A 20,671-nucleotide genomic window follows, 5' to 3' on the forward strand; every position below is an offset into this window, starting at 1 on the left:
TTCCTATTATCTTTCCTTCTATATTTATAGATAAAAGTAAAAGAATTCTATCAGAGTCCATGTGAAATCTTTTCTGATCATAGAATATAGGAAAGGAAAATAAAAAAAAAAAAAAAAAAGAAAAGAAAAGAAAAATCTAACAAAATAAAGCAGATACACCTAGAATCTCACTATTAAAAGAAATGGGATTAATACTATAAAAAAGAAGCTGGTTTTTAATCTTCACATATAATTCTCAAAGAGCATTTTGCAACTTGATAGCCAAGAGCATTCTATAAGGAAGTTTACTTTCAAATACAGTTTTGAAAATGTAAAATATACTTAGAATAACTAACTTCCCTCACCATTGGAACATAGCCAGATCTTGATGAAAACCAGCAACTACATAATACCCTAGGGATTCCCTATTCCAACAACTGAAAAATTCTCAAGCTGAGGTTAGTGATAGAAGCCCCAGGTTTGAATAAATTAAATGAACCTGGGCAGTCACATTCCGAGTAGGTAAATTGTAGAACAAATAATGGGGCAAAGTTTAAGAGCTGGGGCCCTATATCTTTCTTTCAATACTTCTCAATCTACTCAATTGAACTAGTGTTCTCTAGTCATTTTTACCAAAATAGGGTGTTTGCCTTAATGACCTTAATTAAAGTTAGCCATAAAAAACGACAACAGCAACAACAACAACAACAACAACAACAAAAACAAAACAAAACAAAACAAAACAAAAAAAAAAAAACATGACTTCTTCCTTCTTGGGTTAATGAGACATTCTATTAATGTAAAATTTAAGAAAAATATCAGACTTTTGGTAGTGTTTGCAGAAGCCCATCTCTTGCTAATGGTTCCAAATGCTGTAAATAGTTTTAACCTTTCCCCAAAACAGAGACATTGGAAAAGCTCGGTGTTCTAAACATTAAGAATGGTACATTAAACTCATACTGGCTCCAGTGGAGAAGGCATTGACATTATTTCACAAGCACAAGGGTTACTGGAAGCTTTCCCATGGAAATACTGACAATACCACTCAGTCTGTAATACTGTCTGTATTTCAATTGAATTGACATACATGGTAAGAAATTGTACAAACTAACTGGGGTGAATTTTGTACATGAATAGGTGGCTCAGCGTCATTACTTAAGTTTATTAGATATTAGGTACTGAACATTAAGTGTATATGCCTACTTTATATCACTAAGCTCTGAAAGTTTTAGAACAAAATTTAAATTTTTTTCATCTTACATTCTAAATTATAGATAGTACAACTGAATCTTGTTTTGATTTATTGCATGCAAAATACAGGCTTCAAACTGGGCATTTTTTTTTAAATAGATGGAGTTTTAAGAGACAAATGTTATCAAACATGCTAATTTAGTGGATTGTTTTTTAGCTATACACAAGATTGTGATTTTCTTTAAAAGCTTTAGAGTATACTAATGTAAGTAACAAGGATCAATAACTATCATTTTCCTAATGACCATTACTTAAACTTTACAAGTCAGTTATTTACTTTAGGAGGCTGCTAAGTGTTTCAGAAGATAAATGAAGTCAAAAGACTGAGTTCAAATTCAGTGTAAGACACTCACTAGCTATGTGACTCTGGGCAAGTCACTTTACATGTTTTTTTTTTTTGTTGTTGTTGTTGTTGTTTTTTAATCCACTGGAGAAAGATATAACCCAACAGTATGGTACATAGGATCACAAAGAGTCGGACATGATGAAATTACAAATCAATCTATTTGTAAAAATATAAATTGAGTAAATCACAGAGCTTCATCCAAATTTCAGAATTTAAATTTGTTTTTCATTTCTTCTTATTTGTAAGGGTTTTGTGTCTCTTATTTTCTTTCAAATGGTAGGGGAAAGGGTTGGAGTAAGGGAAGAGAATTTAGAACTGAAAATAAATTGAATTTTTTAAAATGTTAATCTTTCTTGAAATATTAGTTTCCCATGTTTATGTTCCACAAAGAAAAGTGTTTTCATTCACTTATTTTTTCCATTCAAGATATAGGATCAAATGATAATTTCAATAGGACTATCTAAAAAAGGGATGAGTTATTATTATTATTATTTACCATCATCATTAACTTTAAATGGTTGAAAACAAACCTTTCTTTTTCCTGAATATGTCACTGGTAAAATGCTTCCAATTTTTCTCTAATGGGGTGCTTTCCGCGTCCATAAAACTTATTTGATTAGCAGCACTATTAAACCAATGCTTTTGTATGCAGGCACTCAAGCATAATTTAATCATTTTATTTAAGCCTGAAAAAAATTATTCTGAAAGCCTCTGTAAGTAAAATATTCTTGATTGGTTTAAACTTAAATTTGCAGGTATAATAAGGGTGAAATAAATCAAAGAAAGCTCACTGTGCAATGGAATATTGTTAACTGTATGTCCTATTAGTTGGCAATGGGTAAAAATAATGTACTACTGGAACATGTAAGTAATAACTAGTTTCAAAGAATTAGAATATACTTATGCAGTATTTTTTAAGATTAAAAAAATGTATTTTGTTTTATGGAAGCCACTCTGATCTTCACCTATGGATACCTCTTTCACAGCCAAGCAAGATCAAGTCCTAATTGCATAATACCATTTTATCTGCTAAAGATAAAAGTGCCAATAAACAAAAATGCATATTAGGCAAGAGATTTTCAGAATAGAAAATTGGGGTTTTTTTGTATTTTTTTTTTGTTGTTTTTAAATAACCCACTTGCATTAACAAAAGATTGCACTAGCTTCCAAATTACAGGGTGTTATTTTTAGTGGAAGTAGTTCAATATTCATATTGGAGCAGATGTAGCAGTTTAACAAAACAGCTCTTCAAATCCTGCGCAAATTGAAAACAGGAAAACTGATTGCATTTTCTCTTATCACTTTCCTTTTCTGAATTGACACTTTTGGCCTTCTGAAAATGTACACATGGCTTTCATCTTTGCAGCACCTGCTGATCAAACAGAAACCTAATATTTTCATGAAAATGGTATAAAGGACTAGTTTTCTTCTAACCATCTTTCAGAGCATCAGTGGCCTACTTATTGCCAACAATTTATATACATATATACACACACATTGTACATAGTATAATACTGTTTTATATTTACATTGAACTTTTAAAAATGAGTTGCATCATTATTGGTTCTTTACATTTTAAGCTCTTTGTCTGCTTAAAATTCTCGTCCTTCCTCGGTTTGCCCAAGACACAATTTCATTATATAGTCAAAGATAATTGAAAATAAGTTTCCAAAAAATGTAAGGAGAATAAGAAGGTGAACAGCTTATAGTTGATATTTCTGTCCCTAACTACAGAGACTTTATTCATATATTCTGTGTGTATGTGTGTGTTCAGATCATATATTTAAATACCCATATACATGTATTCCTAAATTTTTCTTGTTTTCCTGTTATTATCAATCAAAAATAGAGCAGAAGTCAAAAAAAAAAAAAAAAAAAAAAAAAAAAGCCCCAGACCATTAACCTTATTTCGAAGTTTGCTTTACTATCCTTAGACATGTTTTATATTAGATGTAGCTTTAGCAGGTGCTTGGGGGTTGGAGTATCCCAGACTGTGAAAGAACAGATGTCATCCCAGCCCAACCTGGCAAGCATCTAAATTACAACTCCAACAATTCACTACTGATATTGGCTGGTGTGTTAAATGCAAAAGTTTAAAACAAGTCTTCTAGCTTATGAAACATGAAATATAAGGACCTTGTTTAGCCAGTCTGTTTCTCAGATGGTAAACTCAAAATGCTGCACCCTCCCTCCCTCCTCACAACAACTAAGGAGCACCTTCCTGCACATAATTCTAGGTATAATTAAAGATGCTCCAAAGACCTGGTCCATGTCAGTTTCTTAACTGATGGAGCCCTAACCCATGTGAAGTACTCTTCTGCCATCCATTACCATTCTGCTTCAGTGATAAGGTAACCCGAAGGCAGAGATGACATACAGTAATATATGTGCCACTCTAGCTAGTTGGTCTGTGAATTTCAATGTTTCATCATGCTCACTGAGGCAATCGCAAACCTGAAATGTCAATATGTTCAGTCAATAGAAGTAAAATAATGGGACTCTATTGTCTTATCCAATCGATCTGCTGCTGTCAACAAGGATACATGCCCCCTTGGCTTTAAACAAATTTTAATTAGGCTTTTAGTTACTGGATCATATCTATATATTTATACAAACACCTTTTTTACCTTGCTTATTGGAAGGAACACATTTTTTCAATTTTTTTTCCTTCCAATAGTCAATTTTTAGCTTCCAAAACTGAAAATTCACTCTTTGTCCCATGAAGAATTTTGAGTTACACTTCCAAACATGAAATGGAAATGATAATTTTAAAGCAAATCTATCTGACATAGCTAACATATTTAAAGCAATCTTTCCTCTGGACTAAGGAGCTGAGAGCATACAGTAAAACCACCAGATTAGTCCAAAATTAAAATAGTGCTCATTTGTTTTTCTCACCAATCCAAATTTTCTTAACAACTTCTCACTCGTCCAAAAAAACCACTCCAAGAAAAAGCAAAGCCAAGCACCAAAGGCTTCTGGATTCCTTCACCCTTTACCCTGATCCATTGTACTTAAACAGATGCACCCTGCAAGCATATAACTTTTTTTTTTTTTTCAAACTACAATGAGGTAGAAGACAGAGAGGGAAGATAAAACACTTAAGTCATTCAAAGCCATCTAAAACCATCTGCAGCTTCATTCAGGGATCATCTAATATAAAGGGAGTCTCTCCAAAGTCTTACTTTAAATACATACATATACTTTATATATACATATTATACATATATACATTTTATTCCTATATATACATATATATACATGTATACATAAATGTATTTATATGTTGTATAAATATAATGTATACATATAAATGTATATAAGATGTAAATATAATGTGTATATATATATAAAGTATGTATGTATAATATGTATATATAATAAAGTCACTGGGCAGTTTATTTCCTCCTTTTAATAGCTTTTAAAGTCCAATCAATAAATAATCTATTATCCCCCTCCCCAATCCTTGAGTCTTCCTAAACCCATTCAAACCAGCAAAACTAAACCCAATTAGAGATAAGGCCCTTTGGGTAATCTCACCTTTGTGAGTCCTGTTTGGATAGCGGAGGTGATAGGAGATAGCGCCAAGGCCAGAACTGATGCCTCCTCCTAACCCCACAACAAAAGGCAGATTTCTCTTTCTCCCCCAGCTAATCTTTAAATGTAAATTCTCTCCGCCAGCTAAGAGGAGAGACAGATAACAGGTTACATCTTCACTTCTCCTAGTCTTATTGACTTCTGCATCATTTGGAAAGAGAGGGAGGGAAGGAAATAAAAATGCAGCCTTCCCCCTTTTTTTTCCTTCCCTCCCTCATTCCCACTCCTCCTTCCCCTTGCTCTCCCCTCCCCTCTTCACAGAGATTACCTTCTGGCAGGAGTACAGGAGCAGAGGTGGCTATGGAGGCAGCAGAGGCGGCGGCAGTAGCAGAAGCAGCAGCAGTAGCAGTAGTAGCAGTAGCAGCAGCAGCAGTAGCAGTAGCAGCAGCAGCAGCAGCAGCCTGGCCCCGGCTTTGTATTCATTAAACACACATCGAAGCTTATCTGAAGTAAAAGCCTTGTCAGGATGGCACATTGTGTGTGAGTGAGTGTGTGAGTGAGAGAGAGGGGGGAAGGCAATGTGCATCAGGGTGATTACAATATCAGCAGGGCCCAGATGGAGGCAGGAAAATAAACAGAGGGTGTGTGTGAGACTGAGAGGGGAGAGAGGGAGGAAAGGAAGATAGAGATGGAGTAGGGAAAGGAGGGAAATTAAAAAAAAGGGAAACAGGGGGAAAAGGGAGGGAAAGAGCCTAGTGAAAGAGGAAAAAAATGCCAGGGGGATGGGTAAGGGTGGGAGGTGAGAGTGGGCAAGAACACTCCATCCAGCTGCCTTCTTCCTAGCAAAGGATATCCAGGGGACATGGCCAGCCAAGGGCACATTGTCCCTGGCCATTCAGAAACCTGTCACTGCGTGCCCTAAACACCTCTGCAGGAAGGGGAAGTCAAACCTATTCCATGAGATTTCCCCTCTTGGCCCAGATAAGAAGAAATCTTTTGTCCTAAAATGGAACATGGGATATTGTTTGGAGACGCATGCCAAAGAAACCTTTCGTTTTAGAAATCAGAGCTAGAAAAAAAGCCCTGGAAATAAAAATCCTTTCCCCTCCCCTCCCCATTTTACAGATGAGGAAACAAGAGGCTTACTAAGGTGAAGTGAACTGTCCAAGTTCATGTAGCTAGAATCTACCACAAGTTATGGGATTCCACATCAACTTTTCTTTTCACTACACTCGTTTTTTTGTTTTGTTTTTTTTTCACATTTAGTCACAATTTAAAACCAGTCTAGTCAAACCTCTGTCTCATAAATAAAGGTCTACATTTCTTTATATATAGATGTGTAGTTATTTATACATATATACATTACAAAAGTGACACATAGAATGAATGCACATAATGAATGCTTTTTAAAATTTACATATTTCTATTCATAAAATCCAATTTTCCTAACTGACCCTAAATGGAAATTTCTGTCCCTCTTTTTTTACTGGTCCATCCCTCTCTTCCATAATGTCCAACATACATAGGAAATAAATCACGTTGCTCCACTCAGCCCAACTCTCTTGCTTGCTCCAGCACTCTCTAGTTTATTACCTATATCACCAGAATAAGCCAAATCATTTTCTCTTTCAGTTACTAAAGTGACTTTTTAGGTCACTATCATAAATCTAAGATTTAGAATGGGCCTTGCACATAGTAGGTATTTAATTCAATGGGTCTAAGCAAGAATCTAGGGAATAGGGTTTTTTTTTTTTTTTTTTTTTTTTTGTATTTTTGAAGTTTGGATTTATTAGTGATAGGAATTTTAAGCTCAAAATATTAACTGGGGCGGGAGACCTCTCAGATTTCCCATAATCAGCCCCGGGCCCAAGAATTGCAAAACATTCTAGAGCTACTTAAGCATTCTACAGGGCTAGGGTTCACCTTCCCCAAAAAGGGTCAAAAGAAAGGTACCCCGGGGAATCCCCCTTAGGCTTCCCTTTTCCTTTTAAATGCATCCATCAGGAATTTGGAACACCTGATCAGAAGCATTAATGGTGTGCAGCGAAGGGAGTAAGGGCTGGTAATATTTGGGGGAGGGGAGGCATGGGGGAGGTAATGTGTCAGATTTTAAAGCAGGAGAGCTTTGATTCAGAAGCTCTCACTAAGCAGGAAGATAAGTGGGATCTCCAATGTGCTGCATACTTTTGAATCCAGTTACTCTGAAAGTTGTGCTATAACAAGACAGTTGATTTTAACCATATTGAACTGAAAAGGGAGGGGAATAAAAATACAGAAGATCACCTTGGAAAGTAGAGTGCAAAGACAGGTATTATTTAGCCAAACAATCCTTTCTAGTTACTTAGCTAAAACAGACAGTTGTGTGTGTGTGTGTGTGTGTGTGTGTATGTGTGTGTGTGTATGTGTGTACACACTAGTGGTAGGTTTTCTCTCTCCCCACCCCCACCTCCAGAAAAGAATTAAGGGAAATTTGATATGTAATACAAAGTGAAAAGCAGAAGCATGGATGGGGGAAGGGCATGTGTGAAAATCTTGTCAATGCAATGAATGTCAGATAAAAAGGGGCCTGTCACAAATCCTCCAGTAATCCAATAATGTGAAAACCTCTTGGTATCACTGAGACATGAACAAGGTAATATTTCTTAATTCTTCAAAAAAGTGACCTGGTGCAATAGTTTAAAAAGGAGGGGGAAGGGGGGGGAGGGAAGGAGGAAGGGAGATGCATTACTAAGAAGCTAACCATTTGGGCAGAATACCTTACAAAAGCTGGTGGGCTCTTAAAGGAATGAAAATCTGTCACTCTTACATGTTTTCAATTTAATACCAGATTTCTAGGGTATCATTCCTACTTTCACAAAAGGTCACCTTTCACCCCTTCTCTAGCTGCTACTGAAAGTCATATTGAGAACTAACCAGACACAATCATGTACATTTCTGTCTTAAAGTAATATTTTAGTAAAACCAGTTTGGAATAGATACTACATAACTAACATCCATAAACCATATGCAAGAGTAGGAAAAAAAATTCCTAGTTACTAGACTCAATTTACAAATACCATAATTTTTTTTTCCATAACATGTTCTCTGTAGATGCTGTAAAATCAATGTTAGTGGCCCTTTTATGTTCATAAACTAAAGGATGGTATACACCTAAAATTACTGAAGATATGAGGACAACTGCATAAAATCAACCATGTTAAATAAATTCTTTTGTAAAGGCATAGTGAAGATGTTTCCACTGGTATGTAGTCACTGGCTTATGATTTCCAATTGTAGAAATATCAACTAAATCTCAAATGGGAATACAGAATACTCTCTAGAACAAACCATTAGCTACAAAAGATTCAAACTTTAAAATAAAGTAATATAGTAATAAAATAATCATAGCATAAATATATGCCATAAGTGGTGTTCTATAATCACAGCTGTCTCAAAGTCCAGACTGGAGGCTAGAAATCTTAATTTCAGCTGGCTCTCTCTTAATAATGGGCCACCTTCCTACATAAAGGAAGGCGTCCATCTGTCCCAGGCAGATAAGTTTTGAAGCATTAAAATAGATAAAAATCTAGCATTTTCTTTTTTGCGTTGACTATGTGAATTCCAGTGTGCTATAATGTGAGAATTCCAACATATGACCATTATAGCATAATATCTCATTGCTCAGCTTGTCATTACTTCATTTGTAATTCTTATGTTAATTATGTTCATAATTACTATAAACAGATGTGGTAGACATTCATGTGACCTTTTATTGCAGAATGCATTCCTCACTCATTTCACTCTAATATCCCATGTATATGAAACCAAAATGGGGGGGGGGGGAATATTTCTAATGTTTTAATCATCAAAATTCAAACAAAACCTACATTTTCTTCCTCTACTTCATGTGTAACTTTTGGCATTTTAAACATTAATGCTTAATTCTGCCTCTACAAGATCATCAAATGACACACTAGCCCAATAATACTGATTCCAAATTGAACTGTGACTATAGATGTGAATCAAATGGATGGAGAAGTTGATTGTTGTTTTTACAGAAAAATTTTGAATGGTGTATCTTTTGCTCCTTCCTCATCTTTGTTAATGCAACAGCATCCTACTTTAAAAAAAAAAAAGTCTCTAGCAGCTACATAGCAATTTATCTGCTGACAACTCAGCCATCACCCTCTTTACATAAAACACATTTACAATAAAATCAGTATGGATTTCATTAGCTGAAAACCTCCTCGAATTTCATTTCTTTGGCCCTAATCTATAATTAGTGTGGACAGACAGGTGCAAGCCCTTCTCCCCTACAGATGGCCACTGGAACCGGTGCAAAGGAGCTGCTTCTGTTTAAACAACACAGAGATAACCTGCTCTGCTCTTATCACTTACAATTACCTCCATTAAACTGAACTAATGTTTATTTTAATAAAATGTCCACTGTTCTTTAAACATTATTTAAGAACTTTTATCCACAGTGAACAAAGTAAGAATGGAAAATTTCTTTTCAGATTATGACCATTTTTTGAAGTTAAATTGTTCATCAGGGGCTGATCCCTTTGGATTCACAAAGGTATTTTTTTTTTGTTTTTTAACATCGATAAGTTATGTTGAGAGTTATGCACTTCTTTTATTATCAAAAAAAGACAAGAATCCAAGTAATTTTTTTGCTTATATATTTAGAGAATTTTTCTATCTAGTTATTGAAGTTTGGAAACAAGGAGTTCATAGTCATGTAGGTATATATATACATTTACATATTAGCTGGTTATTGAGCCCTCTAACTTTCAAAGCCTCATTTTTTCAAATTTATTTTAAGTGCTTAATTCTCCTTTAAGTATGAATAATGATTAAAATTACCTGGAGTCTGAAAATCTATTTTTTCAAATAAGCAAACTACAAAAGGAAGATACTAGTTTCATATATGCACTGCTAAAATAATTAACCAAAATCAAGTGCACCTTCCTCAGTTTCCGCTATGACTCACTTCAGGATGACTAGTAGCACAAAGAACATTTTAAAAATCCCAAACTGTAACATATTAATATCTACTCTCATTCGGCTTACATAAATTACAGTAAAGAACTCCAGCAAGATGAAAACTGACTTGTTTCTCCACATGCAAATCCTGCAGGTGCCAGTTTTTTTCAGAATGCTTTGCTTGCTAGGCTGCCTGCCCAGAGCCTCAATGAAGCGGGCTTTGCATTCAGTGCCTGTCAGCTGATGCTCATATCAAAGAAGTGAGAAACAGGATTTGACAGAGGAGAATGTCCAGAACTGACAAGCCACTGACCAGCATTCCAGGTGGAGGCATTTTCTTCCCATCATGCTCCCCCTTTTGCCATTTAATTTTTTTTTTAAAGCTTACTTAAGCTAAACTTCTATTTATAAACATTGAACCTATTATGTGAAAGAACAATTTCCATTATCTTATTTATTTGGAGGGGAAAAGGGGGGAAAGAAAAATGTTGATCAAATAAGCCTATTGTAGTTACTATTTTATTTCTAACAAAATCTCACAAATCATTTTAAAACTAAAGGCCATTGAGTAGTCTCAGCTCATGCAGTCGCCAATGACCTGACTTGACACCACAGTATTCAAGCTATTGATAGTATGCTTCTTCTAGAGTAAGCCTTTTTAAGTATTTAAAACTAAATGATTATTGGAAATTGCTATTACAACTAGCCAAAGAAAGTTTGAGGGAGATCAAGAGTCCAATCTCAAAAACTCTTTGTTTAGCCTTAGAGTTCCCTAGGCATTAAAACAATACTAGATTGTTTTTTCCCCTCCCATTATTTGTAATGAATATAAATTATAAAAGACTAGATTTGGAGACCATTTAGTGCATCAAGTGAAAACATTGCCTACAAGATTTAAAATTAAATTCTTAAAGCTGAAACAGACATTTAAAATGCAGTTGTTTTCTTCTCAGACCCAGAAAAAAAATCTATTTTTACATACTAAATATAAAAGAGATACTTAAAAGGGCTTCTAAGTGCACATATGTGTAAATATATTTAAGAGCCCCAGAAAGATGTTAAATATAGTACAAGTAAACAAAACAATGTACTTAAAAACTTCCTCTGTATTTACCTTGCCTATAGAAAATACCTTAGTCAAATTGCATTCCATGAATAAAACTCTCAAGACTGTCACAGATCTTCAAGGCCCGGTGGCAACTACATTTTTTAAAAAATCAGAATCACCTTACCTCAATTATCTAAGAGCACCAGAAAGTTAAAGCATGACTAAACATGAGGGGGTGGAAGAAAGTAAACAATTGAATTGTAAAGCCAGAAACCACAGCAATAACATTATCAGACTCTTCACTCTCAGGATGGCCAACTGAACCAGTAGCCACACACTAAACTTTTATTGAACTTTTTCAAGGAATGATGGGGTAAGGACCAGAACAAATTCAACAATAGAATACTTACAGGGTCAAGGTAAAACTATTCAGGAAACTAAAACTGAGGGCCACAATGCTAAAAGACCATCTATCCTAGACTAGCTGAATAATCTTGTAGGCTTTTAAGTGTGAACTCACCCATTCTAACTCTTGTATTCTCTCCAATACTGGTAGTTTATTTATAGCAAAAACTGATGATAAAAACCACTGGAGTGCCCTTAACAAAATGGTACAGCTGTTTAAAAGAAGGAGGGTGGGGAATGTCCTCCATAGCAGATTTCAAGTTAGTTTGCACATAAGGAAACTGCTTTGGTCAGCAGCTCGACCTTTATCAGGGGATAAATCAATTTGCAGCAGCTGTGGACAGCCATTTAAGTCCAGGGCCTGAACAGATTAATTAAGGGAAGAGATGTTAAAAATTAAAAGGGTCAGAGTTATATTAAGTACATGAAGTTTGGCTAGAACAGCTTTTCTTCCCCCCCATTCAATCCTACCCCTTCCTCTCCCTCCCTGCTGCCTCATCTCCCCAGGAATGCATTCCGAGGCTCGCAGGGCACCCCGCCAGCCCCGATCCAGGATATACATACCCTTTGCCCTAACGTTTTGTAGATTTCTTCCCCAAAAGATACCAAACTGAGAAGCGCTTTAAGTTAAAGTTAAACCCGCCCCTCCCCCCAAAAAAGAAACTCAGGCAAATACTCATCGCATGGATTTGACCATAAAATGAGTACAGTATGCAGAATTAGAAAAGGTTTCCGTTCCCTGGGCTTTGCTCTATCCCAGCCCCTCCCCACCCAGTCTTTTCTTCCCCAGCTCCCAACACTAAACTGGTAACAAGTTCTCTGGCAAGGGGTTCCAGAACTGACCGGTTTGGAAAAGGATAACAGGATGGTTATTTTTAGTATAGCAATCGGGGAGCAAATCCTACTTCCCGGGATCTCAGCACATGGGCTATCTATCCTTCCCAAGGTTCTTTCCGGATTTCTAAATTCTAAACCTGACTCGCCACAGTCCAGGGGGGAGCAGAAGCTGCTCCGGGTCAGAAACGTAATCTTGTTCGAATGAATAATCCCCCATCCCGGGCAGTCCCGCAGAAAGGACAGTTAAGGGGACGTTAACAGTCTCCCTTTCTAAACCATTAGCTAAGAGCAGAAAAGCAGCAAGGGACGCTGCCTGAAGAAAGAGGGGACAGTACAAACAAGACGACTTGACCGATCCCCTTTCTCCAGATCGTTTTCCGAACCATGCCCCTCTAGGTCTGCGGCGTGGTAAGACCAGAGCGCCCTTCGGGAAAAGGTCGAATGGGGCTACCCAGATTAGCTGGGGACATTCTCTTTTCCTACTTGTTCTGCTCTGCAAGGCTGACTCAGATGCCAGAAACCTTTTATACTTAAGAGATGCGGTAAAGTGACTTATCCGCCAGCTGCTAAGTAAAATATGAAGAAAGGAGTCCGGAGTGGAATGAAAGGGGCAAGTGGAAAGGGCTTGGGGGGGAAAAGAAGATGAACCTGAAGTCTCTTGCCCTCCTTTCGTCTATTTTACACTATGCAAAGACCAGGCAAACGCACACGGCACACAGACTCGGCCTTTTCTCACGATGATGCAACAGAGAAATGTCAACAGCATCTCGTGCGGAGTGGTCACACTACCAGTCGTGTTAGTCGGGGTTTGGGTTTTTGTCTTGTTTTGTTTTCCATTAAAAAAAAAAAAAAAAAAGGCATAGGGCTCCCCAGACAATGTTATAAAGATATTTGAAAGTATTTCAATATTGACAATTTTCTTAACCACAAAGTACATACTGTAAACAGCTGGAACGTCAAAGTTGGGGATTTTCCTTAGCTTATTTTACTTTTTTTTTTAACTCTTGAATAATAATAGTAAACCATGAGTAACAAATCATCTGCAATTAACTAATATAGTAGTCTTTTTTCTTGCTATCTGCCCAATATATAATAGGGAATGCTATTTTTAAAGTGTTTTGTTCTCCCCTTTTAGATACGTTATTTGTGCTTGTAATTTGGGGAAAAATCATAAGTAAATGTTTCCAATAATTTCAGAAAATATTCCTCATCTATAACATTTTGCTGACTCGCGAAGTTGATACTAGCCTTCCACACACACAACAACTGGTGAGGTTTCTATATGAAGCAGCCTATACTAGAATTATCCTCAACCCTCCACTCTTGGTATGATTCTCTAGCCACCCAAGGCATCCCAGTCCTTGCATCGCCTGGGCTAAATAATCCAACCCCGGAGACGGAGAAAGGGCAAATAAAGCATTAGGGTTATTATAGTGCTAAGAATAATAGCGGTTCCTTCCACCCAACCAGTTCGCCTACCTGTCTGTGCTTTCATTCGGTCCAGATCTCCAGGTTTCGAGATACCCTCCCCGGCCCGGTCCTCCCCAGTCCCTTCCCGGCTCTAAGAGCCTAGCTTCAGGCGTACGTACTTACACTGCAAAGGGCCGGAGATTCCCACCATTCGCCACAGGCTGTGTGCTGCAAATAAAACTTCCCGTCCTTCCCAGGCGGAGACGCGGATAGCCCAGACTGCAGGAGGGGAGAGGGAGAGAGGAATGCAATGCAGCTTCCTTTGCCAGTCCAGAGTATGTATCCACGTCCACACACACACACACACACACACACACGCACGTCAAAACCAAACGAGCCCAGGGAAGAACTCCAGCTGTTTGGAGCTCAGTAGCAGCACCAGCTTAGAGATTTCTGGTACAAAAAAGGAAAGGGACGAGGACGAAGAGCAAAACAAAGTCTCCACGTAGAACTAATTACTGAGGGAGATTCTCCACCCCACCCCCCACCTCCTTTTCGTTGTTGTTGCTGCAGACAAATGTGATATGGAGTGCAGGGAACTGCTACTGTCACAAGCTCTCTCTCTCTCTCTCTCTCTTTCTCTCTCTCTCTCTCTCTCTCTCTCTCTCTCTCTCTCTGTATGTGTGTGTGTGTCTTTCTCCTCTCTCTCCCCCTTTCTCGTTTTCTCTCCCCCTCTCACTCTCTAGGAAGGCGATGTATATATTTGAAGGGCTGCCTTGCGTCTGCCTCGAAGAAGGAGCTCCATGCAATCTGCGCGGCTCTGCCCGCAGAAGGCTCCCACGTATCAGTCTGGCTCCCTCAGCTCCCAGCCACCTCTCAAGTCAAACAACATACTGCCAGCAGCCGGCCCCGGCTTCGCTACCCAGGTGCAGGGTGGGGGAGGGTTTCTAGCAGTGGGAGGTGATAGAGGTAGGAGACATCTGTGTCGTGAGGAGGTCAGAGGGGTCAAGTATATGTTAACAATAGGCGAGCACAGTCCCTCTTGGGCAGTCTGCCTAGTCTTTCAGTCGTTCTCTCTCTTTTACAGGGTGGACATGGAACTTGCCTCCCTAATGATGCCTTCCCCAGGCTGCCTGCCTGCGTTAGGAGTCCAGACTGCCCTGCAGTAACCCAAGACGAACACTTTCCCTAGCCATCTGGAGAGCTCCTGGCTTCTCTGCCTGTATCTCATCACTGTCTGAAGAGACAGCACTGCTAGAAATCAAGCCACTCTCAGATCTAATCCCCTTCTGTTAGCTGATTTTCAGTCTGACTGACTATTTGCTTTCGCATTAGATAATAGCCTTAGAGAAAACAATTATCATTTTCTTCCCCCCACCCTTGTTTTTCCACTTCTACTGTAGTACTCCATTAAGGAAGGCCTCTTCTTTATGTAATTTTTAAAAGAAAAGAATATTTGGATACTTTGGGGAAATCGCTCCCCCACACACACACACACATACCACAAGTTAGGAAGAAAATTCGAGCTATTTTGAATATAAATTAATAAACACAATAAAATATATTTGAATAATAGGCATTAATATGTGAGTCAGATAAAATCAGATAATGCCTTGCAATGATCTAGTACGAAGGAAATCCATTTTAATATATTATGGCATAGAAACAACTGGAAATATTTTTTTAAAGAAAAATTGGAAATGTTACTTTTGGGTATCTTATTCCTGATAGAGCTTATACTTGTAGTTTATATTGATATAAAGATGAAATAATATCATATGCTCTTTACTAACATGGTTTTAAATGAAAAATTGCCTAAGATGGACTCAGAGGCTCATAAATAGAGAGCACAGAGAAAATAAAGTGTGAAATGTGAAGAAAAAAAATTTTTGTAAGTGTAATTAATTTTTAAACCTGTTCCCCAAATACTTGATGTTGGGGGGTGGAACCCCTGCTTCATTCTTGTCAAATAATACAGCTTAACAGTTCTCAAGCATTTACTGGCTCTACTAATTTTTAGCAATTCATTTACAGAAAACAATCATTGTGCATTCTGCCCTCTCTTAGGGATATCAGACTAATGAATTGTAATGGACTAATGAATTGTAATGTTAAATCCTAGTATCTGATATTAAGTTGCTTTTCAATTTGAATATCAGATTTTTTTTCAAGTTGCAAATGCCTAAGCAACTTTTGAATTAAGTAATGGCTTTATATTATTAAAGTATTCCTTCAGTTCAAAGATATTTGCATAGTCTGAACTGCCGAAGAACTTAAAATGGTAAAGTTCTAAATTATGTGCATTACAATAATGTCTACTGTGTTAGAAGACTCTATTGTAATGCAATATGATGTCAAATCTCACTGCTGTTCAGTTTAAGGAATCAAAGTTAATTGAAACTTCCAACTTTTTTTTTTCTGCCATCTTCCCAGAAAACAAAAAGTTAATGAAATTTGTATGATACCTAGAGTACATATGCTGATTTTTAAAGAATGGAATAACATCAGGATGAATACATTTGTTTAAAAAAATACAATATGTTGTAAAAATGCATTTTAAAGTAAGAATTCTAGCCATTTAAAAATATTCATTTATAAAATTCTGAAATGTACACATTAATATATGATTTTACGTAAGATAAATTTTGATTCTAGGATTGTGCAATTACAATAGAAACTTCATATTTTAAAATACATTACTGAAAAATTATTTGGAAAAATCAAAAATTTTAAATTAGTGCTATATTTAATGCCAAGAAATGTTTTTGTTACATTGTTACATTTCAAGTCATTGTGCAAGGCACATTTCTAGAAAAAAATAACCAGGAATTCCCCCCTTCCTATCCCTAAGCCTTTAAAAAAGCTATAGCCTTTTTTTTTTTTTTTCAAGTGTTTATACTTTTCTTTATTCTACCTTGCTTTATCGGGCCAGAATATATTCTGAGATCCTTATGTGTTAGTACGGAGAAATGTGCTTTTGATTGATTAAAAAAATTTTTTTCAAAGCATTTCTCACAGTAATCATTGCCCCTCCCTTCACAAACAGTACTGTCTTTACATTAAATCTTTCTGGTTCTTAATGTATGGAATTCCTTCCCTTTATACAGCATTTTACTACACTTTGTAGGAAATTTCTCAGAATTGCTTAGTTCACTGGCTCCTATACAGTAGTAAATGAGTGCTTAGTGCCTTCTTTAGAGATGCATGGTTTACCTATAACAATTTCACGGAGAAGGATTCCTATACAAGATGTTAATAAGTACTTAACACTTTTAGAGATGTCTTCTAGGCAATGTCAGCTCAAACTAGCATTGAGGTGTGAGCTGTAATAATCTGCCCCTTGAGAAAGCTCTGTTGGTTGCCTAGAATGAGAAAAGGCCTCAATTAACACTTTATTCAGCTCTTGCAAATATGATTTATTATTGTTCTTGATATTTAAAAATGATAAGCCATATCCTGGGAAACTGTATTCATTTCCCCTATATTACACTTTTCTACAATAGGTATACTTTGCCTAATATTCTCAGTTGATTCTGCAAAAATGCAATATTAGACAAAAGAGTTTTCCATGGTCAATTATTTATAATAGTTAAAAATTATAACAAATTTGTTATAGAAGCAAATTATAGTAGTTATAGATATTATAAATAAATGTTTGGTTGGATAACATAATAGGGTTTCCCCATATTAGGTTGAATTTGAATATAATGATTTGATCACATTCATTAGAAATGAAGATTCCTTCCAGACCTAATTCTTAAACATGTGTTTGTTTTTTGGATTTTTTAAGGGTTTAAATTTCTAAAATTACTTTTTGAAATGTGAATGCTTAAAGTTGCTTACAAATTTATGAATAAAGTGACAACTCAAAAATAAGTGGAATAGAATGATGAATTCTAAACATATCTTAATCTGCAAACTAGATTATGCATGGTACAAGTGATATAGAATAAAATTTAACAAAATCCAAGTGTATCCTAAATGCTTAAGAGTGTAATCAAAGTAAACAAGTACTTGAATTTGTAAATATTAACTTACCCTAAAGTTGACAATCATTATTGACATCCAGGCACTGAGCTGTTGGGTATGATTTAACTGCAGACAGTCCTTCTGAGACCTTTTTTCCACTCTGAGTCTATGAGGATTGGTTACACATGTGTGCTAATGTGACCAGTTTTTGAAAAACAGATATAGGAAACCCATACTCTTTTTAAAAATCAATAAATTAGATGGGAAAAATTATATGGCAAAATAATCATTTCATCAAAGTATCCATTGTCATGTTCTTTCAAATAGTAAGCTACTTTGGTGGATATAAATATGATTGTATTGGTCAAAGTTCATTTATACTCAATTTTTCAGGATCACATCTAATATAGGCGATGAAATATATCTCTATTTTATATATGTATATGTATAATGTACAGAGAGAGATCAGGAACTACCTTATGTGCTCTTTTAGAACAGTTGCATGGATATAGTGACTCCCAAGAGAACATCTTCCTATCTAGCTGCTCATTCTTAACATCATGCTGAATGCCTTTACCCCTCCTCCTCCTCCTTTGCCTTTTATTTGAAATAATATGAACAGAATGTGATGTTTTCCCCACTAGAAATCAATATCCTATGTATTTTATAGTCTGTGTTTCTTGAATCTATCTTTTCATAGAGCTTTTTTCTTATTCTTCTTCTTGCCAAGTATAATGAGGTACTGATAAGTCACTAGAAATGTTTACACAATTCCAAGACAATGGGGGGAAAAAGGGGAAAAAAATCAACCAGTTATCCAGATGTTTTGTTTACAAAAGGACAAATAACACCAGTTTGACTGTGGGGTTTTGTTATTAATTGAACTGACTTGTTTTCTTACTCCACTATTTGAAGTTTGAGATTTCAACATGACCAAGATTTTAAACGAATGAAGCTATGATCAGTGATCAGTGTTATCATGGTTCAAATAGTGCCAATCTATATGTTTCAGTTTAGTTGCTGATAAAATCAATTTCATTTCTTTGATAAGTATTGCACTCACTTTGAATGAATAAACTAACAGCCACAAGCAATTTGGCAAAATTCTATGCAAATGAATTTTAGATGAATAGACAATTGTTTATTAGTAGAATTAATTTTAATTTGCATATTGCATGGGTTTTTTTTTTTCCCCTGTAACTGTATGGGATTTATATATTCCAGCACTGCCACTTAGAAAAGGGAACAGAATATCCCTAGAAAAACAGACCTTTAGCTATGTAGGAACTACATGTATCTAAAGCATACACATTAAACCCACCCTTTAAAAGATATACATGGATACTATTTTAATCATCTCATTTCCCCTAATCCTTAAAAAAGGGTAATTTGCCCCCACAGAGCACTCTTCAGCCTGATGATTCCCACATCACCTCATAAAGTCTTTTCATACAGAAATCACTTCATCACTGTAGTGTAACCACCTCTGGGGAGAAAGACAAGAGCCAACTGGCTGCCTGTACAACAGTGGGAAGAGAAAGAAATTTTGGCCAAGGAAACTATAGCAAATATAAACTACTGTTAGTCATAATCAGCAATGGATTTGTTTTGTACAGTTCTACTGTACTTTCTTTAAATAATAAATTTAATAGATAATATGTGTATATAATTTTAAAAAATGAATAAAAAAACATTTTTGAAGCTCATTTATTACATGCTAGGTGCTGAAAAAAGACCAAAGTAAAATAAGTCCAAAAGACCTAAGTGGGACAAAAGCCAAGTGGCTTCCTGCCCTTAAGGAGAGGGCAGTCTCCTATATATGTCATTTCTTCTATTAGAATATATATATGTGGGTGTTTGTGTGTGTGTATATGTGTAATATATGTTGTATGTGTCACTTTAATATTTACAAAGAACTTTAAAGGAATTATTCCATCCAACCTTTAAATAGCCCTGTGAAGTAAGTTCTCTTGTTATTTCCATGTTCTAGATAAAGTAACTAAATGTCAGAGAAGTAAAGGTCTAGCCATCAAATGTTTTCATTATCATGAAAAACAGTATTGAGACATAATGACCAAAGAGTTATTCAGCCTAGTTTTCCTATCATATCTTGGCTTGAGGAAATAGTTTAACCAAAGGACCCTTCACTTTAGATACCAACAATGTCAATGAGATTTGTCACCCATCTTACTTTAAAAAAGAGTAGCATTAAAGCTTGAAGCAGCTGAGTGGCAAAATGGATACAGTCTTCCTGAAGTTAGGAAAACTCATTTTCCCAACTTCAAATCTGGCTGCAAACATTTCCTGGCTGTGTGACCCTGAGCAAGACATAACAATGTTTGCCTCAATTTCCTCATCTTTAAAATGAGCTAGAGAAAAAAATGGCAAATCACTCCAATATCTTTATCAATAAAACCCCAAACTGGGTCCCAGAAGGTGACACACCTGCACAGAAAATCACTAAAGTCTATTTTCTAAGAACGTACCTCCTTAAGAAAAACAGAATTACAAAAAAATTTGCAATGCACTTAATTTATCTGAGCAACACAAAAATTCAGGAAGGTAGAAAAAGTGTTTTCAGTCCTCTATTACAGATTTTAAAACCCTATGAACTGTCATTTGCCTATGACCATACAGATAAATCTGGATAACTGAGTCACTATGTTATGCTTCCTTTCTTTGAATATAAAGACAGGAAAAGTTCTTAGAGAACTTCTACTTTATTCCCCTTATTTCACAGAAAAGGCCCAGAGAAAGAAAATAATTTACCTAAGATCTCACAGCTAGCATATTAAACTCGTATTTGAAACTTTTTTTGGGACAAATAATGAAATTAAGAAGCAAGTATTTTTGTTGTTGTTTTAAGTAAACCACTTTTAAACCCCCCCCCCATGCTTTTATTATTTATATGTATTTAATGTATG

At 36.0% G+C, this 20,671-nt stretch overlaps 1 protein-coding gene across 2 annotated transcripts in view; it reads right to left on the reverse strand.

Annotated features, from left to right (window-relative positions):
• RUNX1T1 (RUNX1 partner transcriptional co-repressor 1) overlaps window positions 1-14,606 on the reverse strand; it is a 174,899-nt gene extending 160,293 nt beyond the window's left edge. The window contains exons 1-2 of one of the 2 annotated variants that reach the window (XM_051970836.1): window positions 14,518-14,606; window positions 13,962-14,057 (exon numbers count right to left, since the gene is read on the reverse strand). In XM_051970836.1, coding sequence (XP_051826796.1) covers window positions 13,962-13,989 — 28 coding nt within the window. In that variant the 5' untranslated portion in view covers window positions 13,990-14,057; window positions 14,518-14,606. Of the gene's footprint in view, window positions 1-5,441; window positions 8,492-13,961; window positions 14,058-14,517 lie in introns of those variants that run through there. The other variant, XM_051970839.1, reaches the window with a different exon arrangement.
• Between the last annotated feature and the right edge of the window lie 6,065 nt (window positions 14,607-20,671).

Source organism: Antechinus flavipes, chromosome 1 (genome assembly GCF_016432865.1).
Source record: "Antechinus flavipes isolate AdamAnt ecotype Samford, QLD, Australia chromosome 1, AdamAnt_v2, whole genome shotgun sequence".
Lineage (NCBI taxonomy): Eukaryota > Metazoa > Chordata > Mammalia > Dasyuromorphia > Dasyuridae > Antechinus > Antechinus flavipes.